At 37.5% G+C, this 20,523-nt stretch overlaps 1 protein-coding gene across 2 annotated transcripts in view; it reads left to right on the top strand.

Moving 5' to 3' along the window:
• Positions 1–13,462, top strand: part of gpc5c (glypican 5c) — a 180,258-nt gene extending 166,796 nt beyond the window's left edge. For both annotated transcript variants that reach the window (XM_048163430.1, XM_048163428.1), the window contains one exon: positions 10,686–13,462. In XM_048163430.1, the coding sequence (XP_048019387.1) occupies positions 10,686–10,840 (155 nt within the window). In that variant the 3' untranslated portion in view covers positions 10,841–13,462. The remainder of the gene's footprint in view (positions 1–10,685) is intronic.
• Positions 13,463–20,523: the final 7,061 nt, after the last annotated feature.

The raw sequence follows: 20,523 nt of genomic DNA on the forward strand, positions 1-20,523 counted from the left end.
TCAATTGGTACGGCATTGCAATATACAACAATATGCAATCATGTGATCTTGCGATCGTGGTTCGATCCCAGGGAACTCCTGTGCTCATAAAGTATATATGCACTATAAATCACTAAGGGTAGGTTTAGGGTTGGGGTAGGTGTAGTCGTTAATTTAAAAAAAAAGAGTTTTGCTAATGGAAATGGGACAAATTCCAGGTAAGGGACCGTGTAAAAAGTCCACACATTGCATTTAAATGAACATGCATTTTGATGCATGTTCAACGACGGTCATACGTAATTTCATGACAACAGACGTAACACGACACTGTCATTATTTTTACGCCAGCTAGAGGGTGCATGGCTTTATAACATAAATATAGGTCGTATAAGGTGCTTGAAAAATGACCTATAGGGTCGTTTTTTGGAGGAGGACAGTCTTGCTAGCCTGGCTAGTTCCTTTTATTGTTGGTGCTTTATTAAATCTATAAATATTAAAATGCTAGTGAGAAGAAGAAAAATAAAAAGCTTTTAGATATCAATTTGCATATGCGACAAAAGACCCAAACAGGAAGCGATGCGACCTGATTGCAGAATATGAAAATTTGTTTCGCATAACACACTTTAATTTCTTTGCATAATTTTATAAAATTACAGCTTGATTAGACATGCCTCAGAGTAAAAATATTCTGTTCACAAAGCTTATCAAAATTGTTGGTTGTGACAGAAATGACAACCAACAGAGCCATAATTTGCATAAGAACTGATAAATAAATATGGAAATGGAAATGTCACTCAATTCATGATTTAATACTAGATTTTCATATTTTAGGGTTTAAAGTCTGGATAAAACAATAAAATCTATACAGAAAGTACCGAAAATTATTTTAATGTAACAAAATGTTACTAACACATATACACATATATAACACAGCAATATAAACAGATACATATGGAAACAGGTAAACTATAGATTTGATATGATCTAAATTCTTGTGTGTTTGTGTGAGAGGTCATGGGTAATGGGCGTCTTTCCCATCAGATGCTGATCAGTTCCCACCTAGTCTGAGTCATAAACTCTTTCTCTCCATCTCTCAGTCTGTCTCTCCCACAACACCACAATGCTGAATCAACTTAAAATCAGTAAAGCTGCAAGTCACGCCAATGAGGCTTTGGAGTCTAAATCTGATAAATGAAAACAGCGACCTTTGTAATCCCTAGTTGAATCTAGTTGAGTCACTTCAGTCTAGCTTTAAATACCCAGTGGTTGGAATCAACAAGTTTGGGGGGAAAAAAAACAAAAAGAAAAAACAACCAGAGCATTTAACATTTAAACAAACACAAGTGAAAGTTTTCTTTTCTTCATTTTTTGTGTCTTTCTTTTTAAAGAATATTTTAGTCATTGGAAATGAGCACCCTCCCAATGTGGCTTAAGTTTAGCAAAGTCTATAGCACATGCAGTTTTGGTTACATAGCAAATGATAGTATCTGAAGACATTCTTTCCTACTGACTTTCATAAGTGAAGCCAGGTTGTGACCAGTGGGACTTACAGGTCACCCAGGGAGAGATTGATGGAAAGAATAAACCAAATGGTAGTTTGATAGGTGGAAGAAACCCAAGGATGAAATGATAGAAGGGGAAAAAAAATCCCTGGTTTGGTCGCTACAGACTGCAAATGCTTATAAAGAGTGCTGGCAGGTGTTTTGATTCCTGTCGTTTTTTGTAGCTTTTAGAGTCGCATTTGAGAGCTTTTCCAGTGCGAGCAACCCAGACGATGTGGCATGCTCTCGAGAGATTTGTAGTTTTGCTTTTCTGTCTGATATACACAGGTTTCTGAGACAGTCTTGGTCTATTTCAGTAAAATTGTAAATAGTGCAGCTATTTTAGTGTCCTGTTTATGAGATCTGTAAGATAAACAAGTGTTTATTTTAGGGGTCCAACACGTGCAGTGGGATTAACAGTGATAAACTGTAGTCTAGAGAGCTGGTGCACTGCTAAAAGAGGTATTTTGTTACATAGCGTATATACATTCTCCTTCCATCTTAAAGGTGGGGTAAGCCATTTTTCAAAAACGCTGTTGGACATTGTTGATATTTGAAATCAACCCAAACAAACCCAGCCCTCTCTTTATTGCACCGCCTCCAAAATTCACCCCCCAATCCTGCTCTGAGTCGGTCTCGAACCCCAGTCTGATCGCTGCTGGCAGGTGGGGCGAGTGCACTAACAATGACGCTAAACACCGTATTCTCTAGCGGTCGTTGGTGCGCAGAGGTTTACCTGCACAACTCTCACTATCTAGACACTGTTACGCACATAATGCGAGAGTGGATGTCTGTTTATCACAGCTGACGCGCAACAAAATAATGCTTCATGAAAAATAAAGCGCAGATGATGAGCGAACGACAAGGAAGCACAAAAAATGAACGTACAGTACACAAGAGTAAATACAAACAAGAGTTAGTCTAACTCTAACTCTGTTTGTTAAGCCGCGCACACACTTAATGATTGTAAGGCCGATTATGAATGTAAATTGATACTTACGACTGATCGCGCTCAAACGCGTCCAGTCAGAGCCAGTGGCGTTCAGTCTGCGATTACAGTCGGTGTTCAAATTCCATGTGTGAGTATATAAATCGGCTCCAGTCGAAGGAAACAATCGGTATGTGTGTTCAGTTCAGTCTTAGAATGATTCAGCGAATCGTTAGGTGTGTCCCCGGCTTTAGTCGCAAACAGCACATCAGCTCCAGACAATCAAAACCGTGTGGAGCGGTATCAAAGCAGCCTCTGCATCTGTTTTCAGACCTTCCCGCTTAGCGCTTTCCCAGTCATAAACCATAATTCCAGTGATTTTCTTTTGAGCTCTTTTGTGTTGTCTCATCTCTCTTTCTGCATCTCTCTTTCTGTTTTTCTTCAAATCTCCCTCTTGCTCGTTCTCTCTCCTCGACCGTCATACGCCCCCTAATGCTGATTGGCTACACGTTTGTTGTTGGTGTTGGTCCGACTAAGTTCCAAACAGTGTTTTTGAAAAATGACTTACCCCACCTTTAAATGCACATGAATAATAATTCTCTTGAATATATTATACTCTTGTTTTAGTGAATTGCTTTGTTGATTTCAGTGGAATGATTCACCAGTTCATTTGAGTAATCACTCAATATTGTTCCTAGAAGTAGTTGTTTGTTACTTTAAATCAATTTGTTTGTAGCAAAGTAAATATTTAATAAAACGTAATTGACCTAATTTCCTCTGAAACAGGAAGACAGGGCGGGACATTTCAAAGAGCTCCTCCTGTTTTTTTAAAAATAGCCAATAGCATTTTGTTTATATCACAGTTCGGCCAGAGCCGTTGAGATCAGTATAGCCGCAGTTTCCTCCTAATCTCTAACCATTTCTCTTCCTTATCTCCATATCGCTTTAAAATATAGCATTATGTGTAGAATACAAATGGATTCGATACGCTTTGTGGTCTGCGTCGACTCACGCATATGATCCGCTCCGTGCTATCATGTCTCTGGACCGGAGATGGAAACCAGACTTCATCCACCTCGATGGAAAGCATATTTCCACTGTCTGAATCGTTCCCTTTCCCCTATATAGTGCACTATGTGCCATTCACTATGTAGAAAATAGTAAATGTGTGAACAAATGACCGATTTTAGCTGTGAAGCTTCAGCGTCTATAATGTAGGGGGCGGGGCGCTTTAGATTCTAGAAAGCATTTGATTGGACAGCAAACCTGATGAGAAGCTGATGTGCAGATTGATGTCATCATTTTGAATGCTCATGTCTTCTAAATACAAATATTGTCATTGTTTTGGACCACACTAAAGATAATATATTCATACTAAAAGCCAAAAAACTTTTGATTTCATGCTGACTTTTCATGGATAGTTCACCCCAAAAATGAAAATTCTGTCATCATTTACTCACCCTCAAGTTGTTCCAAACCTGTATGAGTTTCTTTGTTCAGTTGAACACAAAAGCAGATATTTTGAATAACCCTTTGAATAACATATAATTATCATTTAGTTACAGCCAAGATACCTGCAAAAGTAGTTACTACAAGCTATTAACAAAAAGTAGCTAAATGATGATTACTGTAGCTCATAGCTTGGCAAGCTACATGGCTAAATAAATATCAGATATCTCATGCTAACTTTGAAATACTTTTTCGTAAACGAATCTTCTGTCTTTAAGTCTTTGTTGAAATTTTGTGTGGGTTTCCTGCTAATTGGTGACTAACTGGCAAGTCTTACCATACACCCTCCGTCTCTCTCACACACAGAGACAAACATAACATTCACAAACGCACACAACAACCTTTCCCACACCAGAAAGTTGTCAGATAAGCCGATCCTTGACAGCTTCTCGGTGCACAGCATGAAACCTGTGAACCTGAAGGCTAAACTTGACTATTAGAGAGCGAACAGGTCTTGCCTGGAGAATGTTTGAGAAATTTCAGAGATGATGATTCAGCCTGTAATCACTTTGGATGATAGCAATTATACTCTCAGGCATCATTGCTGTTATTGAGCATGCCAGGGTGATGATTGCCAGCTGATAACTTTATTACCATGAAAGAGAGTTGTGACAGAGGGTGATTTTTGTTCTTGGTCTTGTGGCTGCTAATGAGATCATGGCTGTTTTTGGCATGAACGTTGTTTTCCATCCCACACATAAAGCTTTACTGTTTGTGTTCTTCATTTCAGAGCTGGCAAAATACTGCATGAAATATATTTAAAATAAACAAATATGTTTGTTGGCTTGGATGAAGTGATTTTTAGGATTTATTGGATGATTTCCTCAGGGAGGGAGAAAAGAGTGCAGGATGAGACAAATCGTGTTAGCACGTTCATCTTATGGAAAGGGATGGACAGACTGAAAAAAATATTAATACTTAAAACTTACTAATACTGTTGTATTGAGAGGACTGATCTTCATATTATTATATTATATTATATTATATTATTATTTTTAATGTTTATAATTGTATTAATTTAAACATTTTATCCTCAAATCTAAATGTTTTCAGTTTATTAGCAGTACATGTTTTAGTGATTTTGGTATCTGAGTTCATTATTAATCTATCTGTATAATGTTAATAATTGTGTTTTTTATATCATATGGTGATTAAACATTTTATCCTCAGAAATTGACAAGCTTTCCATTTATTAGCAGTGTCTGTATTGGTATTGATATTGTGATAAGATTGAATTTAATTGTAAAAATATATTTTAATAATAATAATGTTTGTTATGTTATATTATATTGCAAACTGTTAATAAATGGAAGCAAAAAGACTTCTGAAAATTTGAAGTTTAGGCCTATTTAATGTTAACATGGACTTTTAAAGTGCCCCTATTATGCTATTTTAAATATTCATAATTTTGTTTAGGAGAACCCCTACAACATGTTTACATGTATCAAAGGTCAAAAACACTTACATTTTCTCATAATTTACATTGCACATTACAACATTATTCACTGATGCTCAAACGACTCATCTGATGCTTCAATCTCTCTAAATCCCTCCTTTCCGCAAGCCTGCTCTGCTCTGATTGGCCAGATGGAACATTCTGTTGTGATTGGTCTGCCGCTTATAGCACCTGATGACAGCAAAAAGAATGAAGCTTCAAAGCTTTACGAATCTTTTGTTTCGAATCAGTGGTTCGGAGCGTGTATCAAACTGCCTATGTCACGTGATTTCAATAAACGAGGCATCGTTACGCCATAAGTGTTTCGAAATTTCATGGTTCGCCACTGGGGGGCGTGACTTTGGCATTTTGATACATGCTCCGAACCACTGATTCGAAACAAAAGATTCGTAAAGCTTCGAAGCTTCATGATGCAATGTTTTGAAATCGTCCAGATACTGAATAAAGTAGTCTCGTCGCTTCATTACATTAAGGTTGAACCACTGTAGTCACATGATCTGTTTAAATATGTCTTTAGTAGCTTTCTGGGCATCTGAAAGTGTTAACTATCTTGCTGGCAATGGATGCCTCACTGAACCATCAGATTTTATTATTTAGCCATCATCAAGAGTAGGGATGCACCGATCCGATATTTAGATCGGTATCGGCTCCGATACTGCCATTTTTGCCGGATCGGGTATCGGCCGGACTGGACCGATCCAAATCCGATACTGTGCGTGTACTATTCTGTTATATTGTTAAGCTCCACAAAAGGCACAAAAACATTAAAAAGCACCATAAAGTTTCTGTGCACTATATTCCAAGTGTTCTGAAGCTATTCCATAGTTTAATTTGAGGTACAGATAAATATTTAAGTTGTTAAATTAAAGTTCACGTAAATGGCTCCCTCCGCTGCAGCTGTCATTCTCAATTCAGCATTAGACTGCGTGTCGCGTTCAGTTACGACAGTCAACACAATGAAACTCTCTCCGAGATGAATCAATGTTTCTATTATTATACTTCATCAAGATAACGGTAATACAATACACATCAATATATCTTCACTTTGTGCTTTGAACTTTTCACTGCGGAGCGCTGCGACTCCATGATGATTATGAAAAAAAAGTTAAAGTCTGCGTCACTTTTCAGGATCGTGAGTGAACGCGATCATCTCTTCCTCTTTACTACTTTACAGAAGTAAATAAACATGAATGAAAATGAGGCGGATCTGTGCATCCCTAATCAAGAGGTTATAATGCTGTTGTATTGTTGTGGTAATTTTAACCACTGACTCTTCACATCCTCATCCTTTGTGTTTACAAAAAGAATTTGCTTTTGAAGAGCAGAAAACAGCATCTTCTCGACATGTACACAATACGAACCAGGCATCTTCAGTGTTTGAGGGTGGGTCAAGTTGTTCGCGGGTGGAGAAAGTAGAACATAGGCGGGCATTAGGCAAATGTGTTACTTTGTGACGTGGCCATCACGGAAGTGGGATTCAAATTCCTGACGACTCGTTTAAGCGGTTCAGACTTGATTCTTCCTTTTGAGAGACAGTAACTTTATTTATTGTGCACTTTCGGCTTTACAACTTCACAGATCGTTTACATTTACAGACAGCTCTAGGGGTACTTCAAATATTAAAGGGGTGGTTCAGTGTTTTTTTTCTAGGCTTGATTGTGTTCTTGGGGCACAGTTTAACATGTCTTGATGCTTCGTTTTTTTGAAAACGCTGTATTTTTCATATATTTTACGTTTATTCTACACCTCTGTTTCCACTCTCATATGAACGGCTCATTTGACTTCCTGCTTCTATGAAGCCACTCCCTCCGAAATACGCAATGTGCTCAGATTGGTTGGCAGGTTGGTAGCTGGCCCAATGTATCATGATCATGATTCGCTGAAGCATCCGGAAACGCCACGCCCCTTACCATTCGTAGTTACGCGCTAAGCTGGAAATGTAAATAATGGCGTCTGTATTGCTGTATCAAATTGAGCCGAATCAGACCAAGATGAAGAGGGTAAAGCAGAACCTCTGCAATCGCGGCTTTTAAAGGACGTTTATAAATGGTATTTCATTTTGTATTTGTGTCAAAGTGTTTAGATATGCTGTCACTGCTGTTTGTTAGCTTTCAATATACAGTTTTATCCTGATTAAAGCTTTACTGTAGCCGAATACATGACTGAGTAGTCACATTTTTGTAAAGTCCAAAACTTTCGTTGTAGTCCAAACCGGCCGTTTTTGTAGGCAATAAACTGCCATAACTTTAAAAGACAATATCTCCGTTTGCATTAAACGTTAAGCTCTGTAACTTTGCAGATACTGTTTATGCGCAAGCAGCAACATTACACACTAACTAAAGTTAAAAAAGTGAAATTGCATTGAACCACCCCTTTAAATGGTGATTAACATTTTAGTCTCTGATCTTATGGAAGCTTGTTTCCACCATGGAATAAGACCATTTAAAAGATAATTGTGACTTTTTATCTCACAATCCTGACTTTATATCTCTTTATATATATATATATATATATATATATATATATATATATATATATATATATATATATCGATATATAGTTTATATCTTGCAATTCTGACTTCTTTTCTCAGAATTGCAAGATATAAATTCGCAATTGCGAGAAAAAAAGTGAGAACTGTCAGATAAAAAGTTGCAAATACCTTTTTATTTTTTTATTCCTTGTCGGAAACAAGCTTCCATCCTGCTCTAGATATTCTCCCTGCGCCCCCCCCCCCTTTTTTTTTTGGTTAATTCAGTTTGCTTTCAGATAATGATAACAGTGACATACTCTCAATTCTGTTTAGCTTCTGCAGAATTTCCCACAAAATCAGATCAGAAAATGTGAAAGTAGTCTGCAGATTTCTTGCGGGCGTTCTTACGAGTGTATGGAAAGTCTTATGCTGTAAGGACCATAGAGTCTCATTCTCTATTGTTTTAGAGTCGACAAGCCTTCAGCGTCATCCACACCTCACAAAACACGCAAGGCCTTCTCCTCCGACAGAACAATCACCTTTATTCTCACTAAGGATAGGCCACTCATTGTCTATTGTTCTGTGTAACAACAAACACATTAGGCCGCAGAATCAGTTGCTTAAGGAGTCGTGAGACTGTCTGACAGCCTGCAGTATTGTCACAATGGAATGGGTGGAAAGTTTGACAGGAGTGTTAATTTGCTTTGGTGTGTGGATGGATTCATGTTTTTAGACGGCAGAACCCTCTTCTTTGGTTCAAGATACCATTTACTCTTTTGGTCATGTGACTAATTATGATTAAAGTGACAAATACACTCATATGAGAAGATATAAAACGTACAATTTTAGAAAAAGCTACTCTAATTACTTAGCAAATTGAGTAAAAAAAATGACTTAAATTCACTTTTGAGGTTTGACTGTTCAATTTATGTTGTAGAACAAAATGTGAAAGTTTCTTCAAGTAAACTTAACCACAGAGTTTGTTCGCTCATAAATCGTAACTGCTTTTCTAAAAACCCATGGTAAATTCATTAGGGAATCCCATGGCGAATTAGCCTTCGGGTTGGCCTACAAATTGCCATCATGACTGAACAGCTCTATAGAGAGGGAAAAAACGCTGAGCTGCAGGGAGTTTAAGAAGGGTAAAAACAAGGGAGAAAAGACAAAGACTAATGATAAAGAGAGAGATGAATGTAAAGGGCATAGAAGACAGAGTCAGGGTGACAGGCTAAAGGAAAGAGATATTACAGAGCTACAAAACTTCACCCAGACAGTATCAGGTAAGGTACATGCTGAAGTCAGCAGCACAGAGGAATTCTGGGTAATTGGAGGAGGCAAGGTTTTAATGTGATATAAAGATGCATGCTTCATTTGCCCAATTCGTGTCCACCCAAAAGAGTATTCTAAATCAGAAATGGTGTGTCCCAAATCGTAGTATGCTGAAATGAGTTTTCCAAAGATACCTGAATGGTCTCCTTTTTCTGGTTAGAATCCGAAGTGCACACTCTAAGTAAGCAATAAGGTACGAGAGGCTTGTGCTGTATCGTGAATAGCTCACAGCTGAAGGGCGTTGTTAGGCACGACGCAAAGCAGCACCAGCCTCGAGTACCTTATTGCTTTTATTAAATGGTTACCACACAATACAAATATTAAAGGTGCTAAAGAGGATGTTTTGTTTTATACATTTTTGCAATATTACTTGAAACTGTCTTTACTAACTGATAAAAGACTATTTATTAGGTGCACTGAAAGGAATAATATTAAATACATCATCTGTGCACGAGGTAGGGCCTTAAAAACATCAGACAAACCCTCTGGCTTGTCAATCACTGCCATGACATTCCTTGTGCGAGACGTGCACGGCTGCGCGCTCCAGTAACTTTCCACACTCTACAGGCGCCGCATGCAATGTTTTTGTCAGGAGACAGGAGTAACAACTGCAGATTATGAGTTACCTGCGGTGAGTCCGACATAATGAATCCACTAACACGACACAGCGAATGCCGGTGGTAATCACTCGTGTTCCAATACTCGTGCACGAGTTTTGGGAGGCGTTCCCTCGAAATGAGCTGTGAAGGAGGGGGGTTGTTCTTACGCATGCGCTCATTTCAAAAACTCACTAACAGTCTTTGGTTTCTCAGTCGACGAAAAGATCCTCTTTAGCACCTTATGTATCAATGCAACTTTCATGAAGTAAAATCACTAAAAGCCTTCCTTCCGCTGGAAAAAATAGTCCCTGACCATGAACAGCAACAGACGTTAGATTATTACGCCATTAGATGGTGGCAAAGACTGTCTTTATGAGTGTGTCACTCAGTAGCAAAGACTTTTATATTGAAAAGACTGAATTGTTGTGAACACAGAACAAGACGCAATTGACTAGTGCAGTCAGTCATGGGAAAACCCCTTAACTGTTAAAAGGACAAGATATTGCAGTGAACATTTAAACAGATTATATTAAATTGAATGTGGACTTTGTGGAGGATTTTAAGTGTGACTAGATGATTGACAGGGCAGTTTAAACACTGACAGGATGACCCAAAGCTTGCTTTTTCAAAGTACTTTTTCTTCACAAAAACAGTACACACTACTAGGGCATTGTATAAGTAGGTGAATTGGGACAGAGCAACATTCTTGTCGCACACACACCAAGAAATCACTATCTCACATTTATATCTGATTGGCTGTCTGTTTAACTTCCTGATAAGACACTGTTGGTTCAACAGTGAGACACCATGTCAGACATGTGACTGTACTGTTGTTGCTCTCTCTCTCATGATTTTTCTCTTTCTTTTCCAGCTCTCACAGAAGCTGATGTATCCAAAAAGGCAGTAAAGGTCTCTTTCCACGACTCGCCCATCACCCGGAACAATCCTTCATCTGATGCTTCTCTTTCCATGGCCAGTTTCATCATCATCATCCTCGCTCTGGGGCTGCAGTTGCCCTTCATCTGAAAGGCCACAACCGCATACACACACAAAGATCATATGAACACACTGGTGAACATCATAAAGAAATGTCAGGCTCTTATTCCCTCAAAAATCAAAAGAAAAAAGAAAGTATATATTGCATAACGAAAATGATGCATTTTACAAATTTTATTTAATTCGAAATTAAATCCTGACAGTTTAAGCAAAAAGTGGGAAAGTTTTTTTCATTCTCATTACTGTAATACAAAAAAAGGAAATCATATATATAATTTTCTTGCAATATTTTTTTTGTATTACACTAGGCTACTAGTAAAGGTTGAATTGGAGTTAATTGTCATGGAAATACTGTCATAAAAAAAGAAATAATAATAAGTGTTATGGTCTTAATGCAAAATCTAATTTCTTATTTCCTTCTTTTGATTTTGGGGTGACACATGACCTGGGCATTTCCTGACAGTTTATATGAGCTACACTGTATCCCTACAAATTCCCATTGCAAGGTTGTTTTATTATGTTCCCAGCCTTCTGTGACAGCCCCATTTTTGTGGAAGACTCCATCAGGGAGACTAGCAGTGCTCTCTGGGCTTTAAGTGTTAACACTCTCCACAGACTTATTGTATCTGATTGTATCTGTTATCATCACCGACTGGGACTGTGGAATGCATGACAAAATATGTGCATCTGTGGAAACATTGCTCATGACCACACAACAAAAAAGAAAACAGAAACTGTCTGCTCTCTACACAATCAGCAAGGGATATTACCACACACACACACACACACACACACACAGAGCATTATTGAATGAAACTATGAATATGCACATTTAGTATGTATATAGTTTGAACTGGCGCTGAATTTATAGAACAACGAATGTTTAACTAAAGTATCACACAAACATTTTTTAATATTTCATCAGCTCTAGCCGAAGCCCACACAAATATAGTTACACAGATCTTACAATGTATTGGAAACTGGGGCTTTGCCGTTACCTTTGCACGACTTTCATGGCTTTAAAGGGCTTGAAACATCCCTTTACTACTTAACATATTTTTTAAATCCTGCATTTACCTTCCCAGTGCACCGCCTTTCTATAAAAACTCACTTTTAACTTAATGTTGTACGTTTATTAAATATATTTGCTATATACTCTGTCATTTGGAGTATACTCGATCAGTTTCATGAGATTCAAATTTGATCGAATTACATATTTGAAATTGCACTAAACTTATTTTAAAATTGTTTTTTTTTTCCCCCAAATGTGTGATGCAGGTTTGCGTGAATGTTGTCATGATTAATGAAAAAAGTAAAAAAAAAAAAAAAAAATTAAAATTAAAAAGGCTGTTAAAAGCCCCACAGATATGCAGAATGCCTTTCTTTTATAAATAATGAACTTAAAGCAAAGCAATGCAAGAGGTTTAGAGATGCCAAATATTTTCTATAATAGCTTCTTTAGCAATCTGTTCATAGCAACATAAAAAAAAAAAACATTTTTATTTCCTATTGTATGTTAACTTTTTAAGAGTCAGTATTAAAACATTGCTTTAGTTCTTACACAGAAGCAAAGAGGGTCTGTAAACATTTTTTATGTTAAGCTTTTGTTGTTGTTGTTGTTTCTGGTTGCACATAAATTGCTGCACTCCAAAAAATATTGGGTTGTTTCAACCCATGTTAGGGGTCAAATATGGACAAACCCAACCGTTGGGTTTAAAATTTAATTAAAAAATTTAAACCAATTGTTGGGTTTGTTCATATTTGACCCAAACATGGGTTGAAACAACCCAGCATTTTTTAGAGTATACATTTGATTTGTCTCATATCTCTCTGATGTTGGTTCTATAATGTTTTTATATGAACGTTCACAAATCTTCAAACATTCTTAAACATTAACAAACCATCCATTTAGCCTCAAATAACACTGATACACAGAGAGTGCGAATTACGCAGAGTCTGGACCCTTAGGCTAGATGATGACCCCACAAATTTGAAAAAAAAAAACAAGGGTTCGGGGTTCTACCTTGTGGTTTCCATTAGGTCCAATATTGGGTTGTACTTTGACAAATCCCAAGTCATGTCATTATTTATCTTGTCATAACTTCACATATCACAAATATGTCAAAAAAAAAAAAAAAATCCTTTAAACAGCTTTTAAGATGGTGAACCTTTGGCTAACTGAAATGCTATTTGGAATTGCATGAGATGAACCTGATTGACCCTAAAATGTTGGCATTATTTAATCACCTTCACCCTGAGGGTGAGTAAATAATGACAGAATTTATTATTATTATTATTTGGTGAATTGTTCCTTTTAATATCGCACTCTAAATATGTATCTATATTCCTTTCCATTTACAAAATAAATTTAAAAAAAGTCGAAGGCTATTGTGTAATTCGCACCCTGAATAGAGTTAATGCAAACACAAAACTGATGTTTTTACGCCATTGCAGTACAACTGTCATTTCTGTGAATGGCTGTAAAATGGATTGCGATTACAGTTTGTTTGCTGTGTTTTATTTGTTTGTTCATGTTTTGGTTGTACGGTTCAGTGAATGAAGCTACTGAAAAACTCAGATATACACAGCGCATATAAAAAGTTGGTCAAACAGCTAATAAACTAATTCTCTGCTCATTTCAGAAAATTTCAAGTTGAAAAAAAGTGTCTGTTTTTCAACACTATTACAACATTATAGTCAGTGATGCTGTCTAAACTGGATGCAACGCAAAACAAACTTCTGATGGTAAACTGATGCCCCGTTCTATTTCTGACGTACTCCAAGTGCTCACGTTACTTCTGATATGAAGGACAAATATTGTGGATTAGACACGGTGTAAGTCTTTACAGTTGATTAAACATTCAAAATATCAAAGAAACAGCTTTGGTTTAATTGTTTAGTCTTGAATAGAGATCTTTTTTAAATTGAGAACATCTACATGGGGGGCTTTAAAAAGTAACTGCCTTATTTAAAAACAAAATAAATGGTCTTTTTTGATCTCATTCATGAAGATTGGTTATGTTGACCTGGTCCGAACCCCTACACTCTTAGAAGAAATATATAGAATATATAGAACCTTTATAGAACCTTTTAGGGTTTCCCATCATGGGATCATTTTATTGATTTAATTTTAATTCATTTTGTTTTCATTCATTTTTAATTTTAATTACATTTTATGAATTAAACAGCTTGTAGACATTTTATCACTAGAAAAAATACCCGAAATACCCATTAAACAAGAAATTATGTGTATCATTTAAGACAATTCTCCTTTATAGAACCTTTTTGGCATAAATAGTTCTTTAAAATTGAGTCAAGAGCCCTAGGGTTCTATGTAGAACATCATTGAACTTTTTTTTTCTAAAAGTATAGACCCCTTCAAAGTTTGTAAACATTGCAACGTTTCCTGGTGGGCGGGGCTTAGCTGGAGGCAAAAAGAGGCGCTTGACGCAATGTTGACAAGCGTAAGCTAGCATGTTTTAGGAGGGATTTATTAAACATGGATGCAGATGAAGGTTCAGAACTGTCCGAATATGTACTGTCACGGACTCTGCGGGACCGTGACAGCTATTTTTGTAAATTAAATTAAGTTTTGGATATTTCCAAGACAACATATGAATTACTTTCGGGTGGTTCGGGGAATTTTTTCAAGGCTTATTGTCTAATGTAACCTAACGCTGGGCTAACTATGATTATGGCTAGCAATGTGGATTATTTTAAGAGACCATTCAAAGGATGGCACACACATCTATCGCTGTAGCCTATGTTTGTTTAACATTTATGCTAGCTAGTGCGCTGAAGGTTGGCGACTTTTCACCAATAAAACAGAAACTTGCTGATTTGTACTGATAAAACCAACACACCATTACATATGCATCGATTATTTTACCTGATATGAAGTGTGCACTGCAAACACGAGCATTATTTATGATCGTCTCAGTCCAGTCTGTACGCTGTATTGCATTCAACCTCAATTTTCTTCTTGATTTCTTTGAAGAAATTTCTGCCGCGATCTGGTAAAACTTTAGTTTTGAACCAAAAGTGCTGTTCCTTCTATTTTGGCTGCCAAAAACACAACAAGGCGACATTTTAAAGTCAAAACCTCAAACTTTTAGCGCGCCTGCTATTATGCTGCGTTCACACCGAACGCGTCTGGGGCGTCAAATTCGCGCCAGACGCGTCTAGTTGGACGCTTGAACATTTTGAAGTCAGACGCTTCGGACGCGCGTAAAATTCGCTCAATTCGCGCGTCTAAACAAAGTGTGTTCAGACGCGAATTCGCGTCATGGGAGGGGCTTTCATCTCTTTCTGCACAGATCCTCTGAATAAACACATAATCTCGTCAGTTGGAAACCTGTAGCGGCGATTTAACTCGGTTATGCCGGCCGGCTTTTGAAGGTGGGCTAGTATCAACGGCTAAAATCATGCAAAGGGTTTTACAACTAACCAGATTGTCCGATTTCTTCGCTTATTCTCTTCCAGGGAAGGTCCTTTTTATTCCTGTCTCGATAAAAATATAATGACACATCATAGAGCTCAGGGTGGCAGCGACATCTTTGTTCTGGTCTCCACCGCTGATCACATCATAAACACGTTACTACCAAAGCAGAGTCCCTGATTGGTTAACGCGCCGCGAATTTACGCCAAAGTTCAGATTTTTCAACTCGGGCGTTTGGGCGTCAGACGCTCAATTCGCGCGTCAGCCGCGTGAACGCTCAATTCGCGCCGCGCCATTCGCGCGTCAACGGCCGATTCGCGCCGCAGGACACCTAGACGCGCGTTTACATTGACTTAACATGTAAATCAGACGCCTCAGACGCCCCAGACGCGTTCGGTGTGAACGCAGCATAAGTTCTTATTTATGTTTTGCCTTCAGCTAGAGCGGTGACGTCACAGTGACAGGCGATTAAGGGGTCTATATGTTGTCAACCTGATGTTGAACTTCGATTTGTGAATGAATCAATTGGTTTTTTAGCAGGAGTCGATCAAAAAAAAGATTCATTCACACATCCTGTCTTTGAATTCAGTTCCCTGACCCTGTGATCTGGTTTGCATTGGTTCTGGAGTTAAATAAAAATGCATAGTAAATACTAACATTGAATCTAAAGAAGACTTTTAGAATTTTTAGAAAGTCTTCTAGAAAATCTAGTCTTTTTGAGCTCAATGGATGTGTATCATTCATGAAGATCAGTTATGTTGACCTGCTTCAGTTGGTTCACTGACAAGAACTGACTCAAAAACATGATTTGTTAACAGATCCTGTCCTCGCGTTTAACTGACTGACTCTGCGATCTGGTATGCACTGCTTCTGGAGTTAACATCTCAGATTAGCTCACAAGTTATATGGACTGCTTTAATTATGTTTTGGGGGGGGTTTACAGGTTTTCTGAGTAAATGATGATAGAATTTTCACATTTGAGTGAACTTTTTCTTTAAAGCCACACTGTTTTCTGTGACAAGGTTCATTTCCCTGATCCACCTGTTCCTCACCACACAGATACACACTCTATTCAAGACATGCTTCTGATTAAATGGGTCAAAATCCACTAATAAGGAAATTTGAACTAGTCAAGAATTGGGGAACACCAGATGTTTTCTTTTTATACAATTCTTTCCCAGAAAGACCATCCTTGAAAAACAGTCTGTACTTTTGTGGTTAAAATACTGTCTCTTTTTAGATGTTTTTCAATAAGCTTGAACGCAGTGAGATATTGCAGATGGATGTCACAGATCTTATCTGTCTTCAAATGAACTTCATCTTAGTGAATGTACAAAGTCATGAATTGCTGCAGAGCTTTTACTTGTCATCTATCTGGAGAACCAGATGCTTTTATGGAACTGAAGACCTCATTTCTTTCTGTTAAATGTGGAAAATCCGAGTCCTACTTTCCTTCCATCCATTTTGAGTGTAGCGTTGAGAAGCGATTGAAACATTTTTCTGCAGTTGAGGTCTGCACAGAAGTTGATGAGTCATAAATGTGAGCCCACACAGTGTGGACACGTGATTATTTTTAGACTTTCATTGGCACAGTATTTCAAATGCATTTTTAAGTTAAACTTTCGACACTCTGTATTCTCTCAACCGATTGAGAGAATATTCATAAAGTTTCCATATATGCCAAATCATTTTAAATTATCCAATAAAACACATTTGTTTTATGAATAAATCAAGCATTTAAGCCTTTAGATGAAAGGGTTTAAAATAGTAAGAAACATAAATTCATGTGTTCTGTGTCAGAGGCTGCATCCTTCGAAGGCTGCATTCGAAGGCCGAATGCTTCACAGTGGCACAACAAAGGCCCTGTTTACACCTTGTATTAAGAAGCATTTTGGTCAATCCGATCACAACTGGACAACGCTAAATACAGGTGTAAATGGTATCTAAAACGTTTTGAGCTTATTCACTTTCAACCACTTCCAGGCCCCGTTTACACCTGGTATTAAGAAGTGTTTTCATCAATCCGATCACAAGTTGACAACGGTAAATACGGGTGTAAATGGAATCTAAAATGTTTTGAGCTTGTCCTCATCCAGAGGTAGTCGAAAAAAAAAAATGCATTCGACCGGATTTCTTTCGTAGTGTAGACGCTCATGTGGTTGAATGTGTTTGAACACCCTTTGGCTGTCCTAATTCAAAGGCTCTGTCAAATTTGGCCAATAAATGTGTACTCCGTTTCCCAGACCATGAAGGATAGAACGAATGGGTCCTTCACAGCCTAGCCTACCCCAAGATACATTGCTTTCCAATGATGGCAGATTACCCTTTTAAATGCAAGTATTGGGTTTAAACTTACTCGAACATCTAATGAAACAAATGTAAAAATATAAAAAAGCGGTTCAAATGTTGAACCTCGCGCATATACTTCAATGAGTGCTAGACATCACTGCCGTTGTCAGAGCGCGATCAGACCTCACGAATCGAGTGATGAATGCCGTTGGACATAGTGGTGTATTAGAGGTAAATATGATATAAATACTGTTCGGTTTCTCGCACAAACCGATCATTTCGTGTCTTAAGACATCAATGTGTCGTCACGAGCCGCAGGGTTTAATTTGGATTTGTCTGTCGTGTTTTATTTACTCATATAGTCCAAGTTCCCACTGACTTGCATTATACCACTGACAGACGGCAGCGGTTGCAGTTAAAAATCATCATTTGTGTTCTACTGAAGAAACAAAGACACCTACATCTTGGATGCCCTGGGGGTAAGCAGATAAACATCAAATTTTCATTTTTGGGTGAACTATCCCTTTAAGAAGTGTTTTCATCAATCCGATCACAAGTTGACAACGCTAAATACGGGTGTAAATGGAATCTAAAATGTTTTGAGCTTGTCCACATTCTACCACTTCCAGAGGTAGTCGAAAAAAAAAAAAATGCATTCGACCGGATTTCTTTCGTAGTGTAGACGTTCATGTGGTTGAATGTGTTCGAACACCCTTTGGCTGTCCTAATTCGAAGGCTCTGTCAAATTTGGCCAATAAATGTGTACTCCGTTTCCCAGACCATGAAGGATAGAATGAATGGATCCTTCACAGCCTAGCCTATCCCAAGATACATTGCTTTCCAGTGATGGACTTTTTTTTTTGAGAAAAAATGGCAGATTACCCTTTTAAATGCAAGTATTGGGTTTAAACTTGTGTAAAACAAATGTAAAAATATAAAAAAGCGGTTCAAATGTTGTCCTACATCTTACTAAGATGCGAGTTTATACTCTTTATTATGTACATAAATGGACCTTTGGTGAACATATTTAGACAGGTTGTGAACCCTGTTGAATATAACTTTCAAAAAAGTCCAGTACAAACATTACTGCCACTCATCAATGGCAGCTGTCACAAGAGCAATCCTCTGTAGACTAGACTCATTTAACAATGTTCGGTTCAACCTTTGTGGACTTCGAAGGCATGGCCTTGGAAGTCTGCATCCTCTGAATTGAGACACGGCTAATGTGTTCAACTTTTGGTAGTGTTTGTCCTTAAAGGAACTTCCCTTGTACATTTGGTTTTAATTTAAGGTAATAATATTTAAAAAAAGACATTTATGCTTTTAGGGTGAATGTTTATGTAAAATAAACATTTTTAGTTTGACATTTTTAGAATTCTAGAATTTTGGACTTGTTCCAAAGCCTAGTGAGCTGTCCACCATGCAACATTTCTAGGCATTATAGGCACTGCATTTAATGAGAATTTAAAATACAGTAACATTTTACCTTCAGTAAAATGTTTAAATTCTTAATTCACTATATTTCTGTGAACATTTTGAGAAACTGAATCCCCACAGGGCCAACAAAGTGTTTGCCTTCTGTGCCTTAATTTTTGAATTCACTTTGCTTCATTTGAATCTCTCTCTGGGCCTTTCTCTGTCTCTCTGTCTCTTTCGGTCTGTGTGTAGGAATGCAGTTATTTGTGTCTCGTGTTCTCTCTTGAGTCGGTAGCGCTGACGGGTCAGTCTGGCACACACACACACACGCGGCTAACGCTAATATAGCAGCTACTGGAGCCAACACAACTGCCTAGCCAGCATGCAGCCTTTAAATAGAACCAAATGAGAGACAGTAATGTAATCGAATGTGTTGGAGGATCTTTTTCTTTCTATATGGCCTTCTCTGGATATCAGTAACTGACCCTGTACCCGTTTCTTTCTCTTCTACAGGTGCTAAATTTAGTGCAATAAGTGTTGGCGTGTACTGTGAATAAAATGAGATGTCAAATGTAAAAGTGTGATAGAAAAAACTCACTATCCCAAAAAGCTATAGGAGATGAGGAGCCATTGTAGTGAAAAAGTTGAAAAATTAAGAACAGGGTGGCCATTTTACAAGTGTAAGTAACAAGAAAGTTGTTCGTCCTGGCTAAACTGTATGTTTTAAATAATTTTTGTAATAATATTTGTCAATAGTCTGTCATGGGTCAAATTTTATGCAGTTCGAAGGATAACACCAACATAGTGGATGTAATATGTCTAGGAATTTAATCATAACAATCACCTACTATACCGAATGTGCTTCAAGTAAGTTATTCATTGCATTATTCAATGCAGTTCTCACTATGAAAGTACATTACAAAGGTTTTAGGTGGGTACTATTATGTAATGTTTTTTTTAAAAGAAGCTCTAATATTGTGAAATATTATTACAATTTAATTTAACTGTTTTTTATTTGAATATTTTTTTTAAATGTAATTTATTCCTGTGATGGCAAAGCTAAATTTTCAGCATCATTACTCCAGTCTTCAGTGTCACATGATCCTTCAGAAATCATTCTAATATGCTGATTTGTTGCTCAAGAAACATTTCTTATTATTATCAATGTTGAAGACAGTTGTGCTGCTTAATATTTTTGAAGAATGAATAGAAAGTTCAAAAGAACGGTATTTATTTGTATAATTGGGAATTGTTTGGATGGTTGTGGTTTGCTATTGGTCGATCTCATGTGAGTGACAGTTTGTCCCACCCTCACGCCAGTAAACGAGAAGAGAAGAGAAGAGAAGAGAAGAGAAGAGAAGAGAAGAGAAGAGAAGAGAAGAGAAGAGAAGAGAAGAGAAGAGAAGAGAAGAGAAGAGAAGAGAAGAGAAGAGAAGAGAAGAGAAGTCACTGCAAGAGGGAAGGGAAGTCATTTTGATTAAAGGTGCCATCGAACATTTTTTTACAAGATGTAATATAAGTCTAAGGTGTCCCCTGAATGTGTCTGTGAAGTTTCAGCTCAAAATACCCC

The sequence above is a fragment of the Megalobrama amblycephala genome, linkage group LG17 (genome assembly GCF_018812025.1).
Source record: "Megalobrama amblycephala isolate DHTTF-2021 linkage group LG17, ASM1881202v1, whole genome shotgun sequence".
Taxonomy (NCBI): Eukaryota; Metazoa; Chordata; class Actinopteri; order Cypriniformes; family Xenocyprididae; genus Megalobrama; species Megalobrama amblycephala.